Source organism: Ursus americanus, chromosome 15, assembly GCF_024610735.1.
Source record: "Ursus americanus isolate L20-20 chromosome 15, mUrsAme1.1.p, whole genome shotgun sequence".
NCBI classification, from domain to species: domain Eukaryota; kingdom Metazoa; phylum Chordata; class Mammalia; order Carnivora; family Ursidae; genus Ursus; species Ursus americanus.
The window spans coordinates 17367918-17392801 of record NC_142141.1 but is presented as its reverse complement, the minus strand read 5'-3'; the positions used below and the strand labels follow the sequence as shown (position 1 = coordinate 17392801).

Genomic DNA, 24884 nt, shown 5'->3' with positions numbered 1-24884 from the left:
TCTTGATGACTCAGGGCCACTGTCATTATGAACAGTCATTAACGTGCCACACAGTAATATAGTTCCGCGTCTGCTTTTTAGGTTTTCCATTTCTGCCCTTGACATTAAGCTGTCATTTCTGCTGTCACTGAGCCTGCTTCTAACAACCTGCCTCTAGTTTGCTCTTTCTGATTTGCTATGACCTGGGAAAACAGATAAGACCGTTTGTTAAAAATTACTGTTCTGGTTACCCCAAAGTCTGTCATTTTCTATATTTACTTTTTTTTTTCCCCCCTGAGAGTTGAGGTTATATAACAGTTTCTCTGGATAAGTGAGGTTTTACTACATTCTTATTAGATGGCGAAGAGATGGCTCTGGAGTCACAGAGATTTTGGTTCAAGTCCAAGCTTTGCAAATTACCAGCTGTGGAACCTTTGGAAAGTCACTCGACCTCTCTGGCATTCTGTTTCATTACCTGAGAAGAAGGTGGGATAGGGGGAGGAGGCTGGCTATCTAATTAATCTAAGGATTAATTGACATAATGCCTATAATGAGTTTAGGAGAAGGTCTCGCTGGTATCAATCACCTAGAAAGTGCTAGTTTTATTATTACTTAATCCTCACCACAACCAACAGATTCACACTAAGGTAATTATGTGCACCCTTATTGCACAATAAATATATCTATAAACTACCTAATCACACATACATTAACAAAAACTTAACTGCAATCTATCTGGTACTGACACTTTGAAGCATCATGGAATACAACAGTTGCTAATAAGGAGCATTTCTTGGAAGGATGGAAGGGGTAGTGTCATTCAACGTTATTTTGTATAAATTTGTACATGTAAGGATCTATGCTAAACACTGGGAGACTGAGCTGAATTTAGCATGGATCCTGCCTGAGAGAACATCCCCTTAAATCATAATAATGAAAGATAGAAAGTTATAAGGAACGTAATATGGTACAGATAAGACCATGTAGGAATTTAGGATGAAGGGAAATATTCAATATCTAAACTGTAAGGGAAGATTTCACTGACAAAAGTGGCATTTTACTGGATCTTAAAGGGCAGAAGAATTTGGGCACAGAGAGGAGGGAAAAACATTGTGGAAAAAGGAATGGCATAAGAAAGACAAGAGTACAGAGGCAAAAAAATCACTCTGGGTATAAGGAGCCGCTAACGACTCTGTGACTAAAGCCTAAGTTAAGATGAATAGCGGGCAAGGATGTTGAAAAGAAAGGTCAGAGCCTTCACGGGGCATGCCTGAATCCCAAACTGAGGAGCTGTGGTTTTAGGAAAGAGGAAGCCAGTAAGGCTGTATAAGGAGGAAGGCTTTAGTTCAGACCATTAGCCATTCCAGCAATCTGCTTTGAGCACAACATATAAAATGAACACAACACTATATAGTTATCCATTTTCTTCATAAAAGTCACATGACTACAGCCAGGTGTGAATTTTGTCTTTGAATTATGTTAAAATTAGAAATGCATCACACTTGTCTGGTTTCTATTTTCAAGTGATAGGCACATACGTGTGGCTCCTGAAAGCACCGTAGACAGCTAGCAGAGAATGTCATCTTAAAGTCGTTTTTAACCATCCCATAATTATCAACATAGAGGACAGATTTCAAGGGCCTTCGTCATTAAAATACAGACGAAAGCTTTTTTAGGAATAAGGTGAGCACGGTTGTAAGTACGCAACTACATTAAAGAGGCCATTAGAGTATTTTTAATCTGTTTTTTAAATATGCTGGCTCATTTAAACATGATTCCCCATAAAATAACTTGGGCTTGAAAGGTGTTCTTCAAAGTCACATTCAAAGTTTAATGCAACCGGTTCAGACTGCTCCTTTTATTCCTTACAAATAAAGTGTATAATTTTGCATTAAGCATCTTCCACTTAATAAGTGATCAGTGAGTACAGGTTGCATACAGACTTGGCAACTTATATATTTAGGAGAAGTAGGAAACCATGAATTATTTTTAAATCCATGCATTTCATCAACTTTGAATTAAACTTACATGTGTAAGCCTCAATATATATAAAATAAATAACACAGACATTTATATACCATATTTACATTATGGAATTTTAAAAGATACTTGTGATAACGTCTTTCTCTGCCTTTCTTAATTTTATTTTTGATTTGAATGGAATCATGCTGCATATAGATATGGTATAAATAACTCATTAGAATGCCAGTGCCATCATGTATAAAATGTGGGAGGGTTTGGTAAATACAAGGAAGTGTATTAAAAGACTAAAGAAATACCATGAGAAAACCAGAACAAGAGAAAGTTGAATGGGGTTGAGGTTGGTGTCTGGAAAACTGGGCTGTAACCCCAGCACTAAGTAGTAGCTAATGAGTTCCCAGGACAAGTCACTGTGTGACTGGAGTCTCTTTTTCCTCATTTCTAAAAAACAGCTGCACTTGATGACTGGAAAGGTTCCTCAGAGCCCTCAAAATTTTGTGATTCTACATGTGCTTCAGTAAAAAGCAAGGCCAAACAAAAAGGCCTGGGAAACGTCCAGTGGGAACATGTATGAGTTGCAGCCATTCATTCTTTAACGTCACAGAGGAGCAAATGCTATTTTTTATTTACAATCCTTCCTCTGAGCTACGTGTACAGCTGAGAATGGAAAGTAGAGATAGGAAAGAAGACAGAAGTCAGAAACTGCATTTAAAACCGTGTTTTCCAACTTTTGGATTAAAGCAGGAAATCATTTATCAGCCCCCAAACTGCCATTTATTTACCCGACTATATTCACCCACAGGTCTCCCCCCTACCCCAGCAGAAGTTTCTCTGGACTTCCCCCTATCTCTGGGAAAGCAGTTGAAGAAAACATTCATCTGGATGCAAAAGACAACGTGTAGCCCCTTTGTGAGGCTCGCTGGTTCACAGAGTGATGAAACCGGCTTCTCCATCTGAGCTAAGTGGTTCCGGCAATCTTTAAATGTAACTGTCCTGCAAAATCACGTGGCATCTAATGCCTAGTGTGCAGTGACTAAAACCAGATGCAAAATATGAGAGAAATTCTGTTCAAAGCCTTCAGCATTAAGGAATAATGGCTCTACACATTCTTGGTCTAATCTGAATAACACTCTGCAAATATTTCAGATGATTTTCTCACATCTACCCCAGACCAATCACTTCATGACTAGATTTCATGACTTTATTTCATTAACGTGAAATCCACCCATCACCAATATATCCTCCTATAAGGTGATCCCTGAAAAAAGGTTCTGTGGTCACTGAAGTTTGGGAAGTGTCGTATACTTTATCTCAGGTATTCACAGGGCATGTTAGTATCTCAAAAGCTTTGCAAAATCCTAGAACAAGGACGAGTTGAATTTACTTGACTCAACATTTCCCAGACTTACAAAGAAAAACCTCCCTCCCCATCTCCCATGGGGTACCTATTGATATTCCAAAGAATTGGTGTATTCCACAGAACTATCTGGAAAATGAATTAGACCGACATTGTGGTCTAGGTCTCAAGTTTATATCAGATTACCAGGACCTGAAGTGTAGAGAGTAAAAATACAAACTAAAGATATATCAATAGGGAGATCCAATTTCGTAGCTAATTAAATGGTCTTGATGAATTTCAAAGAATCCTTTTGCAAATAAACACAATATTGGTATGCTGCAAGTGTGTCATAAAGATAAAGAGTAATTGTGGAAGAAAAGGAGCTACGTGCTACCCATCGTCACTCCACGCCTCTTACTTTGAAGGGGCTCTCAAGGGAATAAACTCTTGATAAAAGGAATTATAAAACTGTAGCTAATTTCAAAGAGGATTTAGTCTAAGACCCTCATATTCAGATGGGGAAGCCAAGGCCTAACGACCCACACTAACTAAAATCTAGATCCTCTGATTGACCAATAGAAAGACTGCAATTAAGACCCACGCCTCCTGACTGGCTCCTTACCTGCTGCCACCCCATGCAATCTAAACCTTTGCTTGGATGATTGTCTGCCGAAAGTCCCCTTCATCCTTTGCGCCTCACCCATCTCACCGCTGTATTTTCCTTACAGGCATCTTAAATACCTTAAGCTGTATAAATTCTCCCAGAGATTGCTGTGATTAAATCAAAGGATTGTCAGAGCCTAAAGTGCCTAGCACAGAGATCCATCCATACGTAACAGGAGCTTGACTGGTGATTTGAATAGCTACTTTTGCCTGCACCATCCTCTGTGCCTTCTAGAGCCTTGCCTTGAATTGCAAACTCGTAATTTCACACTGGATTATAAAAGTATATTATGTAACCCTCTAATTTGTTTCATGGGAGCAAGTTACCGTTCCAAATAAAATACCAGATTCCATAAAGCCTGTGATCATCCGTAGTACCCATTCCAGTGGTAGACACCAACAGGCAAGCCAAGCAGTATTCATCGCTTAGCAATTAGAGAAGTTTAAGGAGATATTAATATAAGTATTAGCTCTACAAACCAGGAGCCTCTTCCTCCTCCAAATCACGTGTTGATGGAAAAGCAAAAACAACCAAGTGTATGTGTGATCAAGAAAAAAACTCAACCCACGTTAATCATGAACACATCTCAACCTTGTTGATTTTCCTGGGTTTATATATAAAACACTACAAAGATTTTTTTTTTGTAAGTCTTTTGCGTAAAGGCAAGATAAGAAGTCCAAGAGTATCAGTATAATAATTTGCTTTCTAGAAAGACAGAGAGGAGAAAAGGCAAGAAACAATAAGGAAGAATAATGCTGATGGCAAAGCAAATTCACAAGAAAGCCATGTAGTTCACCCCAGACTTGGGAGCTCACAGAAGGCAGCCCTGAGTGAGGAGCAATGGAGTGCCACCTTTCTTTTTCCCAACCCTCAGGGGGCAATCAGTGAGCTAAACTCAACTACTCATTTGCCAAAGATTGGGTTGGTAGGGAAAGAGCACAGGTGAGGGTAAATTAAGCCAGCCCTATTTTCTCTCACTCTTTTTAAAATTATTTAGCTAAAAAAAGGCTCCAAATAATAGCATCAGCTGCTAATCTAAAATGTTATCTTCTTGTCCTGGCCCACCAGCCTGCTTCCTGAGTGCTCTGGGCTATAGAGTGAGGAAATGGAGAAGAGATAAAAGTCTTCTTAAAATTAGAAGTACTAGATCTTAGAGGTGGCTTAACCTCAAGAGATCATGTGGCCAGGGGACAAAGAATCAGATATATAGGGGTCCCATCTAGAGATGAGGCCCAAACAGGTTCACTGTCCTGCCTAAGTTCTCTACATTGACGAGGAAGAGGTTGTCTTCTGCCCCTAACACAAGGCATGTAGTATCCTTCATAAGGATAAATTCTTCCTAGAAGCCAACAGCTCCACCCACAAGCCTATACAACCAGAAAATGAAGGGACTGCTCTTATTTCTCTGCATCCCAAGTCTACCTCAACCTGGAAGATGATAATAATTGTTAAGATACCCATCCCCACCTCACCACAGCACGAGACATCAAGGGCAACGGTGAGCATTAGACCCTAGTCCAATGTGATAAAACACTAGGTAAAAATTTTGGTATAGGATAAGTCATGGACAGTTAAGAAGGTGAGGCCCTAGAGTTGGGCTGTCTGGGTTCGAATCCCATCTCCACCCTTTGATCACTGAGCAGCTTATTTAACTTCCCCAAGGCTCAATTTCCTCATTAGTAAAACAAGAACAACATGGTAGACAGATGTTGTGATGTTCGCAGGAGAGCCATACCAAATACTCAGCGTGGTACCTGGCAGGAGCCAAGTGCTCGTGAATGTTAGCTGCTATTAGTCATACTATACATTTTTTTACAGATCTTTCACAGATACCTTCTCTTAAATAGTCACAGAATTGAGCTCTGATTCTATCCAATGGAAGCCTGCAGAAATGGTCCCAGAACTGGAGGGTATTTTTTGCTTCTACCAAAATGAAAGACATTTTTGTAATTTTATGTGATTAAAAACAACCACCACAGTCACTACTACTATTACTCTTACTAGCTCTCCTACCCTATTACCTAGATTATTATGCATGTTTTTTTCTTTCCCTCTCTTATGTGTCCGTTTGCTCTCTCAGTAACTTGGGCTTTCATTTCCCTTCTAAAAACAGCCACTGTAGTATAAATGCCATCTCTAGCACTATCTGTGTGATGATGGGCAAGTTCCTTAACCTCTCTGATGCTCAGCTGACTCATATATGTATCTAACGCAGGGCTATCATGAGGATCAAAGAAAATAACACCCATAAAGTGCCACGTATGATAAACCCTTCATAAATGTGAGTTATTTCTTAATTTCTCAGTATTATACAATGGGTTTTTGGATTTGAAGCATTACCAAATTCTCTCCCTCCACTAACAGGGAGAGAAAATCATGTCTGTCAAATAGCCTGTATGAAAATCTAAATATATAAATAGTTCAGAATATTTATAAGAAGTTCACCTCTGCAGGGTTCATTTTTCTGAATATCAAGACTACTATAATAACAACCCAAATCAAAATCCTCCATTCAGACTCCCAATCTCTAATGTGGCAAAGGATTTACTTATTTTAAAATAATATCTGCATTTTGAAAACTACATGGTAGGTTTCCAGTGGGAAAGGGTCATAGTTGATTTATGACATAACCACACATGAGAGCAGTTTGGGAGGAGGAGGTGGGCAAAGAGAGAGCATGCATCACCTACCCTCACCTCCTAGCTGGACCCTAAGTCTAAATTAGAATTTAATCTTCCCTACCTGCTCCCAAAAGAAGGCAAGAATGTCAGGGAACAGAGAGGAAACACGAGGACCTTGACTAGAAACAGGCTGGAGGTACAAATTAATGATTCCCTGATATGTCAAAGTCCTTGTTCCATAACCAATGTAGTGGTGGGCAAAGACAGACACGAAGTTTTAAAGGAAGCTTCAGACTAATCCACCTTATTCTCAGAGGTTTAGTAAGGCCTCCTGCCAATTCTGAGTCCCACTTCTCAGGCCTCACTTTGACTATAGTAATATGGAGCAAGAAGTCCATATTGTATTTATTTTTCCCCTCTCCCAACTTCCATGATAAGCAACAGAAGGAGAGCTAGAAAGGGATGAATATACAGCCCACAAGATCTGGGAGAAGCTGTCCTTGTGAGGACTGCTGTCTCCAGCAGGGATAAAGACATCAGACTGGTGGCAAAATATGCCAATACGTGATGCTTCTAATTTTACAATGGTTCCAGCAAAGAATGGGGTGCAGTCGGCAGCGGGAGCTCAGTCCACCTTTCATGCCCGGGATGTTCCATCCAACTTGGACAGCGATTAGTCTGGTGGACTGAGAGGCCTATCACTGATTCAGTTTTACAAGAGCTTTGATTCTCTGGCCAAGCGCATGCCGCTAGTTGGTGGCATGGGAAACACAAAAGCAATGGCAGCGCAGGCTGGCAAGGGGCTGGCCTGAGTGGGTTCCTGGCAGGGAGAACTGCACATAGAAGGCTTATAAAAAGAAAGACAGGCTCTGCTTTGGGAAGATAAACATACTCAATGCTCACAGTCTTAACTCTCTGCTTACCTCTGTGGCCTGCCTAGAGAGAAGACAGAAAATATCTAGATGGTCTAAACAGTGGTGTCGTGGAGGACAGCTAGAAATGGAAATAAAAAACCTGAGTTCTAGCTCCAGTTCTGCTATTGACTTCTCTGTGTAACTACAGACATATGATCCACACTCCATGGGCTCCGGGCAGCTGCTTTGAGGTTTTGCAACTATATATCTCTAAGCCTTAGTGTCTTTATCAAGAACAGATACATGCTAAGAGTATTTCCCCCATGGTATAGAGGGAAGGATTGAGATGACCTGTGTCAAGAGCTGAGCACAGTGCCTAGTGTACAGTAAGTCCCAATAAAGTGTAGTGATTCACACAACTGCTTGTAAAATAAGCGGGATGAATGAGCTCAGTGGTACCTTATAACCCTAACCTGGGTTTTATTCTAAGCTTTGGGGAAGTGAAAGAGAAGGGGCTCTGGGCATGCTGGATAAGAAATCCAGGCTCAGAATACAGAAAGAAAGCAAAGGCAAGTCTTCCATGGCATCTATATAATAGTGATGTTTATGTTTTATAATCTTGAGCTAACGTTGATTATTGCCAGACAAGTCAACTGGCAGGTTAAAATAATGATCACAGTGCTTAGAAAGCACTACGCACACAGAACAAAGTCATTTTCATGTGGTTGGGATCACATACTAAGATGCGCGTGAGCTGTAAATTCTTAGGGCTAGAAAAGCCTTCAGTTCTTCGAGGTTGCCTTGGTAAATGACTCACTCTTGGATGAAGAATCACTGAATAAGTCAAGACCCACCTACACCTGCATTATGACTGTCATATGAATGGTCCTCCCTGAAGATGGGTCTATGATGGACCCCACTTACAGCTATTCGCAGATTACTACCTTGTTAAAGTTTGAACAGGGCTTTTCCTATATATTTTGTGACTCTGCATCTCCTTTCCAATTCCTAATGCACAATAGGACCTCCACACCATGGCTAGCACAAGAGGACAAATGACAAAACAGAAGCTCCCCTGGTGCTTACAGGCGAGAGGATGGAAAACATTCCAGTAGAAAGTGGTGCCTCCAGGCACACCCAACCCATGTCTCCTGGTTTCCCAGAGTTCTGCAGACTAGAGCTGGCCCACCCAGGGTGGCACCATGAAATTCTACACACACTCTAATAGAAATTCAAGTGTAGACAGTATCCTCAACTAGACCAACCTATTAGATATTAATGTTCAGACAACACCTACCTCACTCCAGACCAGCATGGTACCGAATATGACCTGTAACCCATCAAAGAAATTGTCCCCTATGATGATCACAGTCGCGCCTCCCGTCGTCCATCCTTCACTCGGGCTGATGGCTTTGATACAGGGAGTAGCTGCTTTTCAACACACATGAAAAAGAGAAGGAGTCTGCTGTTAGAACCAAACTTTAATGATGGAGACTTGAGAAAAAGAAAAAATATATATCTTTTATCTTTTCACTAACAGAAAGTCCCCCAAGATCTCAGCATTTCCTAGCTGCTTTAGGATCTGAAACCTAAAGGTGCAATTTCAGTTTTTAAAAGCATTTGTTTCATTGTTTCTATTAACATACATATATATTTTACCCAATCATTTTCAAACCTGAAATCTTATGAAATAAAACACAGAAACAAAATTTAATTTATGAGATGCTAAAGATTAAAAAAAAAATTGGGTGGCCTTTTGGAACACACTGGAAACCTTATTGAATTGCTTCATAATTAAACAAACTTCCCGAAAAGAAAATCAATAGATTTTTAGATAAGCATTTCTGTCCACAAGGAAGTGAGAAAGAAAGGAGGCCTGAGCAAGAAAAGACTCTTGCTCCATGCCTTAAATCTATAACACTAACACAGCAACGTTCCTCATTAGAAATCATTAAGATTTTTTTCAACAAATGTCATGGATCCCATGTTATAGATGTAAAGTATGCAGGTCACTCAGGGTGAATTATGTAACCAAATAGCTGAGTCAGGGCTGAACCACAGAAAGTCCCATGACCTTTGCTTTGTTGCCATTCCCAGGCATAAAACGCTAGAATGGACTTTTTAAAATTTTTGTATCTCTTCTCTTTCCATTACAAATGGCCCTTGGAAATGGGAAATAATTCACAAATACCACGATTCTAAACAGACTGGAGGTGGCTTGCCTGGTAAGCAAGGCATACTTTCAACAGAATTGCTAGGCATAAATGTAATTGTAGGATTATGTTTTTGAAAGGTTTCAGAGGGCACCAAGGATTTTTAACTCCACAATGTCATGTTGTTGTTCTCAAGATTACTTTTATGAACAAGAACAAAGCAAAATTCTAAAGCAAGGGAGATATTGCGCAAGGAGAGGAAACGAGACCCTTCTCTTTAATAAAAAGTTTATTAAGTATCCAAGACTGACTTTCCAAGTATTGAAGCCAATGAGAGCACCAGTTAATTTTAACGGGAAAAAGCTGGAAAAAAAACTATTGGACTTTGACAAATTTGGCAAAATGTCATGCTTTAACTTTTGCAAGAAGAAAAGAAAATACTAAGCCCAGCCCGGTGGGACCATTGCTCACGTGCCACCACACAAACAAGTAGAATGGGTTTGATTTTGATTCAAATTCATCTTATAAAATAGCACAGAGAAATTAGGAAATATCCAAACTAAACATTTCATGTTGGCTGAACTCATAGTAATGCATTTACAACTAAAACTGGGCAGTTCAGATGCCTCTTCTCTCCTTCACTTTCTCCCCAAAACAAAATAATTAATCAAGAAATGTAAATGATTCATGACTTGAAAATCCTTGTCCAATTTTTAACACACATAAAAGTTGTGATCAATGCTCCACAGGCACAGGGCTTTTTCTTAAGCAGAATTTTTCTTTAGAAGGAAAGATGTTTAAATGCATGATTGAGTATTCCCAATCCAATGGCAGAATATGATGCATGATTTCAAGAAATTTATAAGAGAAATCAAGCACATTTAACAACTATGTAGAATTCCTAAAATAAAAGCAGTTTGGAAACATTACAGTTTAATGTCTCAAAATCTCAATTCTTAATTTCTAACTCAGCATACTTAGTTGCTAATATAGAGTAGAAAGGGTGCCACATCTCCAGATGCTTCTGAGAATAGGATCTTGGTTAACTGAACTGGTCTTCAAAGAGCCCTGCCTAATGGCAAAGTATGAAATCCAATGGTATCATTAAATGCTGATCCTGTGACTAACTTCACAAACAACAAAAGAGTCTTGATGTTTATTAACTGTATTAGCTTTCTTTTAATTTTTAACATTTTATTTTTGTAATCATGCACATTTTTCTAGATAAGTATCTTTCTTTAGCTATTTCTTTAGATAAGTAAGGACCCCTCCAGGTTTACTTATCGTTGTACAAAAAGAGGCAGAATGGTGTTGGTGCATCTCCGAGGGACTCTCCTATAGCAAAGATGGTCTGATAGCATGGTCAAGCTGGTTTTAGCCTTGATCCCCTCCCACTTCTTTCCATTTGTTATTTGTAGGATAAAGAAGGCGTGTAAGAATATATGTGTGTGTGTGTATGTGCTCTCACACACTTCCTAAAGAAAGTGATGTTTTCAAATTCTGTGAGCAACCAACCAGAAACAAAGCTAACTGTCAACTAGCCAGAGGAAAGAAAGATCATCAAGCTTCCAGAGATAAGCTGGTGAGGAGACAATATGTGACACCATCTTCTTAGCTTCTTGGAGAAAAAAAACCCTTGAAGGAAGTACTTCAAGAAAAGAGTGACACACCCCTCGATCCATCCTACCTCTATACTCAACCATCTGTTACCCTCGCTTGGACACTAGATGCCATTCCTAGAACAAGGAAGTCATGCAAACCTTTCTAAAGTTGGGCTTCAAAGCATCCTAAAGGTGCTTCTATACATCGGTGTCTCATAGCAGTCTTGAGAGGAAGCTCTGTTGTATTTCCCCATTGGGAAGCTTGGAAAATATGTAAAGGACACATGGGCTGTTCCGCTGAGAGAGCGAGATGGGGAAGGGATGTTACTGGCATTTAGTGCCCAGAAGTTGAAGATGCTAAGTATCCAACAATGCATGGGATAGTTCTGCCCAAACGAAGAACTCTAAAATGTCAATACCACAAGGTAGGAGACACCGTGACTAGCTACACAGAGCAGGCCCAGGAGCAGTTGTTAAAAACACAGATCCATATAGGCCAAGGCAGAAAGCTCAAATGAATACAGCAGTTCAGTCTCAGAACAAACATGAGATGGATGGCCCCTGACACTAGGAGTTGGGGAAGCTCTAGACACTGGTTCCCCCACACAAATGCAGGCGCAGTGTGATCTGGGCTTCTGATCTTTTGAAAGAAGATGGGAACCAGATTTTTATGTGAATTTTCTAATCTTTAAATGCCGCAACTAACTTAATTATTTTAGAATGTGTAGGCTGTAAGCAAAATATTTATTGGCTAAATTTAACTCCCAGGCCACCATTTTACACTTTTATCCTAGTCACAAACAAACCTGCCAGACTAAAAGCAGCCCAGGAAATACTTGCAAATGTGCCTAAAACTACAGGTACCCAAAAGTTCACTGCAGTATTAACAATAAAATATTCAAGAGTCTTGGTGTCCTTAATTAGAGAGTGGTTAAATAAATTATGGTATATCCATACTAAATAATATTAGAGGAGTGTCATTAGAATGGATGGAAAAAGACCTCTATAAACTGACATGGAAAGACAAAGTACGTTAGTAAGTAAAAAAGCAATTTGTAGTCTAACAAACTGTGTGATCTTGTTTACTTAAAAAATGACATGTACGAGCCTGTATGTGCACCTGAATTTGCGTGTATACAGTTAAACGTGAACAAAGGTCTGGAAGGATGTACACCCACTGTCCCCAGAGGGTCCATATGAAACAGTGACATGATTAGAACGGGACTGAGGGGCAGGGAGACCGTTAAATTTTACTCTATAGAAAGCGGTATGGTTTGAATGTTTTCAATGAGCATGCATGAAGGTAACACGTTATCATAACAACAATTAAACAACAGAGCATTTAGTTCTGTAAGGCACAAAGGTTGTACTATTTAGAACAAATTGATACTAATTTAAAAAAAGAAGAACAAAAAAGCCGAACTGTGCTGACTAACAGATCCCGAGCCTCGCCTACTTTCTTCTTTTTGGGTAGGCTTTACTCTGAGAAAGCCCAGACCACATCTGAAGCAGCCAAGGACTTGTTTTTCGTTCACTCAGGGTAGCCAAAGAGACACGGAGAGGAAGACAAGGAGAGATCATTTTTAATAGTGACAGTGGATGTGTTCAGTAGAATTTGAAGGTGCAAAGATTTATAAATGAATTCAATCCAACCCAGGAGTGTAATAATCAATACAATTCCATCTTCATGAAAATATGATGAACTTGGGGAGGGGAGTGGACTTGATGGAATACAAAACCACTTTCACCAGTCAGATCTTGATTTAATTAATAAAAAATTCTTTCTTCTTCACTAGTGAATTTTCACACTCTAGGTAACCACAAGGACAGAGCGCCAATTCCTGGTTCTAAATCTCATTAAAAATAGAAGTTGAAGTTGATGGGTTTTTGCCTTTTTTTTTTTTTTTACCTCTTCCCCCACCCCCAACAGCCACCAAAGTAGAGGAGATTTTCTTTCCTTCCAACTATGACAATAACATGATTACCCCACCACAGTTTAGCATAATGGCTCTGAAATGCTCGTGGCACATTGCAGAGTTAAAGTGGAAATTATTAGGTAGCTCTTCTTTGTTATAATAATGATCACTCCACAAATAAAAGCTCTTCTCCCAAAGGTACTGCAAGGCACAAAATGCTAATTCTGAAGATTATGTGTGTGCTTTTATTAAATATTACCATGCCCTGCCTGTTTGAGGGCTTCTCTGCTCTGATTGTTTTATGAGTACCCATGTTAATGTCATTCCCATCTTGCTAGCAGCAGGCACACATTTTAGCGTTTGTATGAGAGTTGATCAAAGGCCACGTGCTGGGGGAATTGCTGAGAAAACACGGACAAGCGATAAAAATCTAACAGATTAATTGGTTTAAATTTCATTTCAGGGTGTTGAACTTTGGCTCAGGACTCTAATACTACACCGTGAGTCAGGGCCTAATTACCAGATTTCCAATTTGCTTCTGAACAATGGTCGTGGTGAGAAGAAAAAGAGAGTGAAGAATGAGAAAAAAAAAAAAAAAGAAGGAAGGAAGGAAGGAAGGAAGGAAGGAAGGAAGGAAGGGAGGAAAGAAATCGTTCAGCCTCCAGTACATATTTAACAACTAATGTTCTGTGTGCAGACAATCCAGAGTGTTTGTATTTCCTTCCAATAGCCACGGAAGGCAGAAGAAATCACGGATGCCCTCAGTAGTTTAAAATTCTCTGATTTACAGAATCAATGTTACAAGATTCAAGTGCCTGCTCACTCACATTGGAAGCATCAGGCTCTCTAGAGCAAGGTGAATTTGTAAGTTAGAATTGTGTCTCAGCCTCCAATAGAAATGATCTATTTCATTGATAGAAAGCAAGGGCCAGGAAAGCCATGTTTACCTCGGGGTTTATGGGTGGCCTTGGGAATAAGGGTTAATTGAGCTCAGAGGTGCCTGCCCATTGAGGTGAATTAGTGGTGTGTGCAGCTATCAGCAGGATCCTGGGCTGCTCTTACTTTTGCCTCCGAAATCTTTGTACTGTGATCAATACCTCACTTGTTTGGGGTAGCTGTGTAGGTGACCTGGGTGCAAGATCTGTCACGGCTTATCACCGAAATGAGGCTTTTGTGACAGTTGATGTCCTATTATGGAAGCCCCATTAGAGACGCCTTGTTTGGCTCTTTCCTCCATTCCTGTATTTAAATACGCTGGGGAAACAACACTTTCTCAATTGGTAAAATGTATAAATTTAGAAACGTTCTAACCTCATTCTAAATCTCAAGATAAAATTCCACTAAAATGGATATAAGCTGATTTTCCATCTCCATTGTGTATAGTGTCTGAAAGGATGTAAACGTTCCTTCTCCAGCATTTTGTTAGCCAGAACTCTCTATTAATGAGCATTTCTAGGGAGCAGATAACTGATGCTTACAATGGAGGCGAAGATGCTGGCACCAGCCCTTACTGGCTCCTGAATAAAGACAGAAAGATGCAATTATGTTGAGTCGATTTAACATTCAGAGTACTACAGTATTTGCAAATGGGCTACAGCTCCAGCTGTTCAAATGCCGCCTCTCACTCATTGCGACCTTGAAGCAGTCACTGAGCCTCGCTAAGGCTCTTACCCTTCCTGAGCAGTGCTTTCTGCTCAGACTTGTGGCAAAGCGCAGAATGTGCCTGCTTGTGGTGTTGTTTTCCTATGTGCCAGGCACACAGCCTGCTAGTTGCTGCTATAAGAATTATTGTTATCACCAGTTCCCCACAAGCCAGCGTTTATTTATTCACTAGAATACCCACCAGTCTCATCACTGCAGGTTCTGTGGTTTGTTGTAAAACTTTCCTAAGAACTTCCAAGCCAGTGACTTGCTGACTTAGCCAGCTAAATTGACTGAGGAAGTGGACGTGGCATCAGGCCCTTCAAGGTAGAATGTTGGTTTTTTTTAGGCTCTCATTTGCCTGGAATGAATATCAATGGTGATCTTTTCAGAAATAAGGAACTGACTTTACTGTCATTGTCCCAAATTTTTGAGACTTGTGAAACCCATGAGCTCAGCCCATTTCTACGAGATACCTCTGACCTCATATAATCTCAGGTCCGTATCCCTGCATCTAAGCCCATTTCTATGAGATACCTCTGACCTCATACAATCTCAGCTCTGTACCCCTGCATCTATTTGATTCGGCGAAGTTGTGCCTGAGAGCAGGTCAGTTCCAGAGACTGAAGGGGACAGAAGTACTCCTGCTAGGACTCAATGCACAGATACCTGCTCTTCGTGTTAAGTCAAAACAATCATTCTCACTGCGTTTTTTAACTGAAATGATTACTTTCCTGCCTACCCCCAGATCAGCAGCACCAACACCTGCATTCTTTGATCCTGACAGCTGGCAGCTACTGGCCAGGAAGGAGGGCAAGCAGGTTTGCCCCTAGTGGGAAGACTGATCCTCTATATTTCCACCATGTACAGGATGTGAATCTATTCTGGGTTCACCAACCTTCCAACTGGATGCCTGGGAAACCAATAGCAGTTAAAGGGCCTGACCTGAACCCCAGAACCAGCATGTGCAAACTTCCCTTTCAGAATGCTAACCTCACCACAGACCCTAGTCAGCTAATAAACAAATAAATAAACATAGCTCTTGAATACAAATAAACGAACAAATTAAAAAAGCTCTTGAATTACCAGATTTATTTCTGCCTTCCTTTATTTTTTTTTCAGTAATGGCTTTATGCAGTTAAGCATTTTATTGTTTATTAGGGTTTTCATTTTGTTTTGTTATTGGTCTGCATTTATTGCCACATCCACTAGCGTGTCTAGATATTACTTGGCAAAGAAAAATATATTACATATGCAAAGAGATTCTGCCTGTGTGTGTGTGTGTGTGTGTGTGTGTGTGGCACTTTGAAAAGAAATGTAACCCATGATACAGAGATTTCTCAATACCAGATGCAATTAAATCTATTAAATATTAAATGAGGAGATTGAGAATTTCAAGTGTTTTTCATCCTTTATCCCAAAATGACTTTATTTGGCAAAGCCCCTCACTTTGACAACGTTAATGGCTCTCAGAGAAAAGGAGAAAAGGAAAAATTCATAGTCAGTAGATGGAAATGTGGACCTGACATCCATCTACTTTAACAGAGAATTAACCCAACGTGGATATCTAGGTGTATCTCAGTTTAGCTAAGGTCCAAACTATGCTGTCTGCTAAATGCAGAGCCAGCCCAAATTGTATCCGCTTCCTGTCGAATTTGCAGCTTTCTTATGCTATTCTGAATCAGCAAAATTCTTCAACAATCAGTGGACATAGACCCAGGCAAGGGAAGGACAGGAATTCTACTGCAACAATTGTAATCTGAACATTCTAGGGCAAGCACTTTTCGATTTCTGAGTTTGTCTATCTGAGATCCATAACTGTGCAGGATCAGTACACAGGGTTATTTAACAATTTAGCAGTGAAAAATCTTGACATTTTGATGTACCTGTAGCTTCTAAATTGCACTTGAAAGACTTGTTGAAGGCTTTTTGATTCAATGACACGCAACACAGCATTGTTTCCTAATATGCAAAAATTGTTTGTTAACACTTCGGAAGCTCAGAATTTTGTAACTCAAGGAGGTGAGAATGTGCTGTTTTCTACTTCATGTTTGCTCTGCCAAATCCAAAATTAAAATGTACAAAATATTAATTCTACAACAACCAACAGCAAATATTGCCACCGTTTTTTTTTTTTTTTTTTCTTTTCTTTTTTTCTCTTGTTCTATGATCATCAGCCACACCGTTGGGGGGAAAAAAATTATCGTGGAAGGTGGGAGAATCCTCAAAATGAATTATTTATGGATCCAATTGTGATATTTGTTGCAACAATAGTAAATTCACTTGCCTCTGATTATACAATAAGCAAATAACTCTTTTCTTCCTGACAAGGAGAACTTTCATGCACAAAATTATTTTTAGCCCAATTCTCCTTATTATCCTGTTGTAAGAAAAGTCCTAGATATGAAAGCTAGGGGAAGAAAGGGAAATGAAAATAACTTTCCAAAAACGGACAGCCAATATTGTGAAAAGAGGAAACAATTTTCAGGTTAAACACACACACACACACACACACACACACACACACACAACATGGAAGTGCTTCTTCAAGGAATACTCAAGTGTTTATTCACAGGCAATCTTCCTGGGCCTGGAAAATCATAAAGTCAAATATGAGCAAGTCTAGTGGAAAATCTGTGATGTTAATCTTGGCTAGAGTCGTATTTTTAACAGGCCTTGAATGTGTGTGCCGGATTATCCAGATGGTCATACAGGAATCGGCCTGATAGGATTAAACCTTTATGCTGAACTCTGCTCCATCTGTTCGCCAAGGTTTGCCTTTCCTTATCTGAATATGAATTTTTAGCCTCCTTGTGTCTGGGAGCCGGACTAAATTCAACATTGAAAACATATCTGTGTGCAGATAATTTAACATTTCATAAGTTAGTCTCAGTTGATATCAGCTTGGCCTTTTTCTAGAAAACATTTTTGCAAAGAATTTTCCTAAGAAGGAATTTAAAACTATGTGGGCTCTTTTGTCATTGTTGTTAGAGCGTTTAGTCTTTCTCCTCCTATTGAATTCTCGGATTCATTCAATACACTGTCATAACACGGGTTTACACTGATATTTCCCCATAAAGATCGAAAAGGAAGACTTGGCATCCTCTCTGCAGAATCTGACTATGAGAAAAGATGAGACACGCTTTCAACTGGATGAATGATCCAAGCAGAATATATTCATGTATGTTCTTTTTTTCCCCATTACGAGAAGATTGGTATTCGTCATCATCTGATAAAATTAGCTACGAGAGCCATTTCAATCATTTTCACTAGGATTTCTGTTTTTGAGGAGGCTTTTTTAGGGGCAGGGGTTCGTAACTCAGAGCTTCGTCTTGAATGAAACAGGCTAACGTTTAGTTTGCCCTCCTGTGCAGATATGCCGGAAGAGGTGAAGTTTTTCAGCTGGAAAAGTTGGCTGGGGCAAGTTTCAGGACAGAGGCCAGTAAGTAACCAATAAGCCAGAGCCTGATAGATTGTTCGGGGTTTCCAACCCTGTGACAAAGGAAAAGGGAGGGCTGTGACTGCTGGGCTCAGCGAAGCAAACAACATGTAAATGAATAAGTGGTATAAAAGAAGGATCTTTTAGAATCCTCCTTCGCGGCTGGTTTACGGCAACGTGATCATTTGTGGTTTTTGTTTTTGTTTGTTCTTATTAATAATAATTTTTTATTATGTTACTCCCCACACAGTACATCCTTAGTTTTTGATGTAGTGTTCCATGATTCATTGTTTGCGTATAACACCCAGTGCACCATGCAATACGTGCCCTCCTTACTACCCATCACCGGCCTACCCCAGCCCCCAGCCCCCTCCCCTCTGAGGCCCTCAGTTTGTTTCCCAGAGTCCATAGTCTCTCATGCTTCATTCCCCCTTCTGTTTAACACCCTCATTCTTCCCTTCCTTCTCCTACCAATCTTCCTGCTATTTCTTATGTTCCATAAATGAGTGAAACCATATGATAATTGTCTTTCTCTGCTTGACTTATTTCACTTAGCTTAATCTCCTCCAGTCCCATCTATGTTGCTACAAATGTTGGGTAATTGTTCTTTCTGATGGCTGAGTAATATTCCATCGTATATATGGACCACATCTTCTTAATCCAGTCTTCTGTTGAAGGGCATCTCGGCTCCTTCCACGATTTAGCTATTGTGGACAATGCTGCTATGAACATTGGGGTGCATATGGCCCTTCTCCTCACTACGCCTATATCTTTGGGGTAAACACCCAGTAGTGCAATGTGATCATTTGATGTGCTCAACCTAGTCTTGTGATGGAAACCCAAGAGACTGTAGCCCGTGGAGCTTGAGTCTTAAGATGTAAGGCCCTTCTAGCAGTCTAGGAGGGCTCAGCGCTTCCCATAATCCCCTTGGTAACACTGGCTCTTGGCTCCATGCCAGTACGAATGGCAGGGGCCAGCAGCTCATCAAAAAATGCAGGATTTTCCACACAGAGGTCCAGTTACTGTTTCCAGAGTACCCTTAACTGGACAGCCAGAGGGCAGAGAGCAGTGAAACGTTGCATTCGAGCTTCAGGTGACTTACGTATATCGGTATAAATGTACATATAACATCTTACAAAACATGTGTCTTTGGCATATGTTTTTGGCAAGAATTGTAGTGGGATGATAAAAGGTGGCTCCCTTTTAGGAAGCAGGTGATCCTAAGTGATGAAGCTCACTGTAAGTAATCTCTTGTCAAATGAACACACGGCCCTAGTGTCTATTCGCCACATTTTATTGTAAACGAGGACACTGAATGTTCGATCTCATTGCTGAAATCTGCTTTGCCCAATATGGTATTCACTAGCCATACGCTGCTACTGAAATTTAATTTTTAATTACCTAAAATTAAATAAAAATAGAAATTATTTCTTGGCCATCCTAGCCACAATTCAAGCTGTCAATAGTTACACGTGACTGGTGACTACCACATCAGACAGCACAGAGATAGAACATTTCCATCATCCCAGGAAGCTGTATTGAATAACATTGATCTAAGGATCAAGTTTAAATAACTGAGCCTGTGATTGATAAAGAACAATCAGAGCTACCATTTAGGAGGTACCATCCATCTACCAGGAACTGTGCTAGGAATAGTTAATCTCTAATCCCTTCAACAATGATCACAAAATCAAACGCTCACAGAGCCAAGCAGGAAAGTCAGTAAATCAAAAGGGCTAGGGACAGCACAATGGGAGAGGTGCAGATTGTGGCTAACCATAGAGTAGTATGTGTCCCACCCAAAAGGGACACAACTTCTCAGCTGGGCCTAAGTGTTGTCATTTGAAAATGTGAGTTCAACACTACCAGCTCTTCTGAATACAGAGAGAATTTGCAAATCTGGATTTTTAGGTAAAATCTCTCTAGTTTTGATTGTAAAGCAACAAATACATAGTTTTCTTAAAGCACCATGCAAACCAAACCTCAACATGGCTTAGAGCTAGATTCAGTCCATGATTTGATCCACCAGTGTGTAACTTCTATATTTTTGAAGGGCCGAGAATCACCTTTTAGTTATTAATTTCTGCAACTACACAACTAATACTGCCACTGACTTCTCAAACAATGAACCGGAACCACAAACACTGCCAATTCTGCTTCTGATTGTTAAAGGCCTCTCCCATAACAGCATGAGTCCCCAGCTAGCCTACCTCTGCTATACAGAAGGTTTTCTATAAGCCGTTTGAGACACGAGCTCCCAGCTCCTGAAGGATTTCTATTGTCATCGTGCAAGACAGCACAGATAGTGACTTTTTAAGGAAACTGTGTTTTGACTGTGAGCTGCATCTCAAAATCAACCTCGCCCAACCTCTAGTAATGCACAACTCCTGCTCTGTGCTTTTCAGAATAGTAATGCTTATATTTCTCTTCATGACCAAGGCTGCTACTGCTCACGTATTTGACTGAATTTTTATTATGGAGAGCCTTATCGTTTTGAGCCAGTTTCCTCTCCTCCCTGACACATTGAGTGACGCTACGCTCCAGTGTTTGTTATAGCCCAGATGTTTCCGTGGTGATGATCAGTGACGTCACAAGCACCGGAATGTGCATCATCCAATGTATCCAGACAGAGGAGCAAAGTAGAGTGGGGCATGTTGACTGACTCAACTTCCTCAAAAATTACTCTTTGGAGTCTGGGCTGTCCAACCCGGACTGCTAAGAGCAAACACTCACACTTGCCTGTTTATAATTCATTTCGACTATCGGATTATTAATTATGTGCTAAATCTTGTCTACATACCAAAACCCAGATTAACCTTCCTCACATGCCAGCTTTCAAAATGTTACTGCTCTGCTCGAAAGCTTTCTGTTGTTTCCCCTTAGCCTACGGGATCAAGTCCACCCTCATGAGTCTGGCCAATTCTCCCCTTCCGACCTCATTCCCCATCTCTCCCAAGCTGGAAGCGGGACTTGGCAGCAGTTGGGACCACTGGCTCTGGATTCGGAAGGCCTCAGCTCACATTGTAGCTTCACCACTTACCAGCTAGGGCAAATTACTTTTCTTAAACCTCATTTTCTATCCCTTTAATTGGGGATAACAATTATAAGAGAACCCATCTCATGAGGTTGTTGTGAGGTTTAAATAAGTTAATCCACGTGTACACAGCTCTGCACGGAGCAAGCAATGAATAAATGTGAGATAGAATGAAAAAGATGAGATGTTGCAGGAGAAGGAGTAGGAATAGAAGGAAAAAGAAAAAGAAGATGAGGATGACAGGCTCTCCAAATTCACTGTTTCCAAACATGCTTTGCACGTTTCCACCATTTCTTTTTCTGGAAGGTTCTACCCATACAGTTCTGTATCATAAAGACTGGTCTTCTGCCTGAAATGGTCTCTTCCTAGCCCAGCCTACAAAATACTCTTCAGTGAACTTCCTCATGTCTTCCCCATTCATTTGTCACGATCTGCACTTTCCCTTGAACTTTTATCTTGATGTGTATCTATGTGTATAGCTGGGACTATACATATGTATACAAATCAACCCAACAGGCAACACATCCCCTGCAGGCAGGGGCCTCATTCATTCAAAAGCTGGAGAGACAGTACTCTGCACTTAACCAATACCTAACAATTAATTAACTAGCATTGTTAAGTCTTCAAAGGGTTTACCCGTGCATTATCTCAATTATTCTTAATGTCAACCCTGAGGAGCAGGCAAGCAGATGTAATGCTAAATTCTACTTTACAAACGAGGTAACTGAATTTGAGAGACTCTCCTGAACTTGAGACTTTGAGAGTCCACACTGGTTGATAAAGTCAAATATTTAAAACACCCAAATTACCCTTCAATTTTGGTATTTATCTGAAATTTCTGCTCAGTTTGGCTAAAACATTCACTTCAATCATGTAAATACTACAGCCAAAGTCCCATAAAATCTTAGTCGTGCAATTCCTATTCCCAAGATAGAGTGTAGATATTTATTAACTTTACAGAATATTACTACTCTATTTCCAAGCAAAGTTATTTTCCCCCTAAGACTCAGCCCCACATATGAATTATAGTAAAATCTCTCTCTACCTTCTTCTATTTCCAAGTTCAAAAAATGGCATCCTAATATAATACCACAGGTGCCAATTTAAACACAGGAACACTGGAAATACTGCCAGACTTCCAGGCTTAGAAGCGTTTCTATTGTTACAAGTTGGGCTGCTAAACACACTCAGATTCTGAACATCAAATATAAGTGTAGCAGCGCTATGAGAACTTATATTTTTAAAGTGTAGAGCAGTTCCCCTTAACTTTCATTTTCAATCTGGACATTATCCATCTCGATGGTGTTCATTATAGCATTTTGCGCATACAAAGAAAATAATAAAAATTTACTGGCTAAATAGGTTATCTTAAAATAGTACCTTAATAACATTTTCCCCAACTTGTTTTTTTTTTTTTTTCTTTTGAGCAACAGGGATTGAATTCCACAGGCTTTTGCTAACCAAGTCAAGAAGAGTTTCTAGGATTCTGCCAAAGTTGAAAGGTAGAGGAATCTGAGGTCTGACTTTATTTGTTGCACGTAAGAGTTACTGGAAAGGCACAGCTGGTTTGATGATTCAGCCAGAAGATTTCTGCAAAGAATGACCAAAACTGTATTTTCCCTCTCTACAAAGAAATGATAAAACACATTGAACTGCTGGGACATAGTCCCCTCATCCTCAGTTCCACACATAATATACCTAGAAACGTTGGCCTAGGCCCCGCACAAAGTAGGTGTTCAGTATCTGTTGGCTTCTGATCTTGTGCCCGAAAAGAAGTGGACACAGAATAATAAAGAATTAAAGAAAGTTCTCAATTGGTACCAAACACATAAATTTTAATCATTCTTCTAAATAATAGCCGAAGTCTATTGCTATTTGTACGTATGTTACATATGCTTGTCTCTTGAAATTTTTCTTGCTTTGCCCCAACGTCAATGAGAGAAACTGACGTGTTGAAAAGAGGCCCCGAAGCTGACACTGTCTGCGCCTCTATTCCCTGTTTTCCTGCTGCATGTCTCCCCAGAACTACGGGTAAAGAATGTGGGTTTGAATAACTGGTGTCCTGCTGATTGCAACTGTCAATTAACTAAGGCAGCAACACAGGAGCACATGTTCGCATATAAAGTATTGATTAATTTCGCAGATTGGGATAAAAATATATCAGTACTTGGGTTCCGCTTTCATGCTTAGTGGTCAGATAAGTATTCGTCCAATTCAGATCTATTTCTGCACCCTGTGGGCTCCAGAGTGTTACTTTTGTGTTTCACTTTTCTTTTCCTTCTCTGGTTACCGTCTGGTTTCCCATGTCGGTGCCTCTACTATGACTGACCAACAGCATACGTTTAAGCAGGATTTTAATTACGAGACCATCTCCCAGCCAACTTGCCCAAGGCAGGCTGGCAGAAAAGTCCTACAATCCATGTCTCAGACTCTCCCTTGCTCCTCTCTTGGAAAATCTTTTTTTTTTTTTTTCCTGAAGATGCTAAAATCATGCTGATGGAATCATATTCATCTGATAAGGATGATGATCACCTAATTTCTATAAAGTTTCATTTCTGTCCACTGAGTATTTCAAGTTGCAGGGCCGACACAGGGAGATTAAGATGGGGTGCCTGATAGTGTGACGTGATACCAGGATTTTTTGACTTAACCCAGAAAAGCACCTTCCCATATATCACTGCACATGCCAACTAACAAACCCTGGGGATTTAGCACAGATCTGGCTTTTCAATTTGCCTTTGAGTAACGTCGTCAATTTGCTTCAATTGAAGCAAGAATTATATTACATGATCAAATAGCAGGAGAATTTCTCTCCACCTCTGAAGTCCAATGTGAGGAGATTAGCATTGACTCAACAGTGGGGAAGAACAGTGGTGATGGCTGCCTGTGTCCGCTACTTGGAGGTCCAAATGCTACACATGCAAAAACCGAACTCGTTTTCTATTTGGCCACAGCCAAATCTTTGAAGGATGGCCTCAGTTTCCCTCGTTTGCTAAATGGAGAGAATAATAGTAGTGCCCTCCTATGGTGGTTAAGAGTATTAAAAGAAGTGATACAAAGGGCTTTAGTACTGAACCTAATGGTTAGGAAATGCTCAAGGGCTGCTATCATAACAGCAAAATCATCATCACTCAAAACAGTGTCTAAAAGCTAGAATTTTACTGGGCAAAGAGTTCTGTTAGCCTGTGGTTAAGAAAATGCATTGGACCCATATCTCCAAGTCAAAGAGAAACACACCTACAGGAAATTCTCAAAGTTATTTTTTCAAAAAATGGATCTCAGACCAAGCTCACCTTCCCTATCAGCCCTCTCCCAAGTGTCTAATACTCTAGCCCCACATGGAATTCGGATACCCCTCTCCCTCTGCCAAAATTGCTCTTTCCTCTTTGCTTGACAAAACGTTACTCGTTTGTATTTTAAATTGTAAAGTGTCCCTGATTCTTCAGACTTGGCTGTGACCCTTTGCTTAAGGCTCTCTTGGCAGTCTGCATTTCTCTTTTATAGTGCATCGCTGCAATTTAAGTAATTCTAAATTAATTATTTTTGTAATTATTTGCATAATATTCACACACACACACACACACACACACACACACACGACTATATACCTCAAAATGTCAAGAGCATTCCCTGTCTTGTTCACCTCTGCATCCCTATTGTCTA

At 40.1% G+C, this 24884-nt stretch overlaps 1 protein-coding gene across 9 annotated transcripts in view; it reads right to left on the bottom strand.

Moving 5' to 3' along the window:
• Positions 1-24884, bottom strand: part of EBF1 (EBF transcription factor 1) — a 381864-nt gene that overhangs the window by 87374 nt on the left and 269606 nt on the right. For 5 of the 9 annotated variants that reach the window (XM_045792005.2, XM_087867821.1, XM_045792007.2 and 2 more), the window contains exon 9: positions 8735-8868. In XM_045792005.2, coding sequence (XP_045647961.1) covers positions 8735-8868 — 134 coding nt within the window. The remainder of the gene's footprint in view (positions 1-8734; positions 8869-24884) is intronic. The other 4 variants (XM_045792006.2, XM_045792008.2, XM_087867825.1 and 1 more) reach the window with 1 other exon arrangement.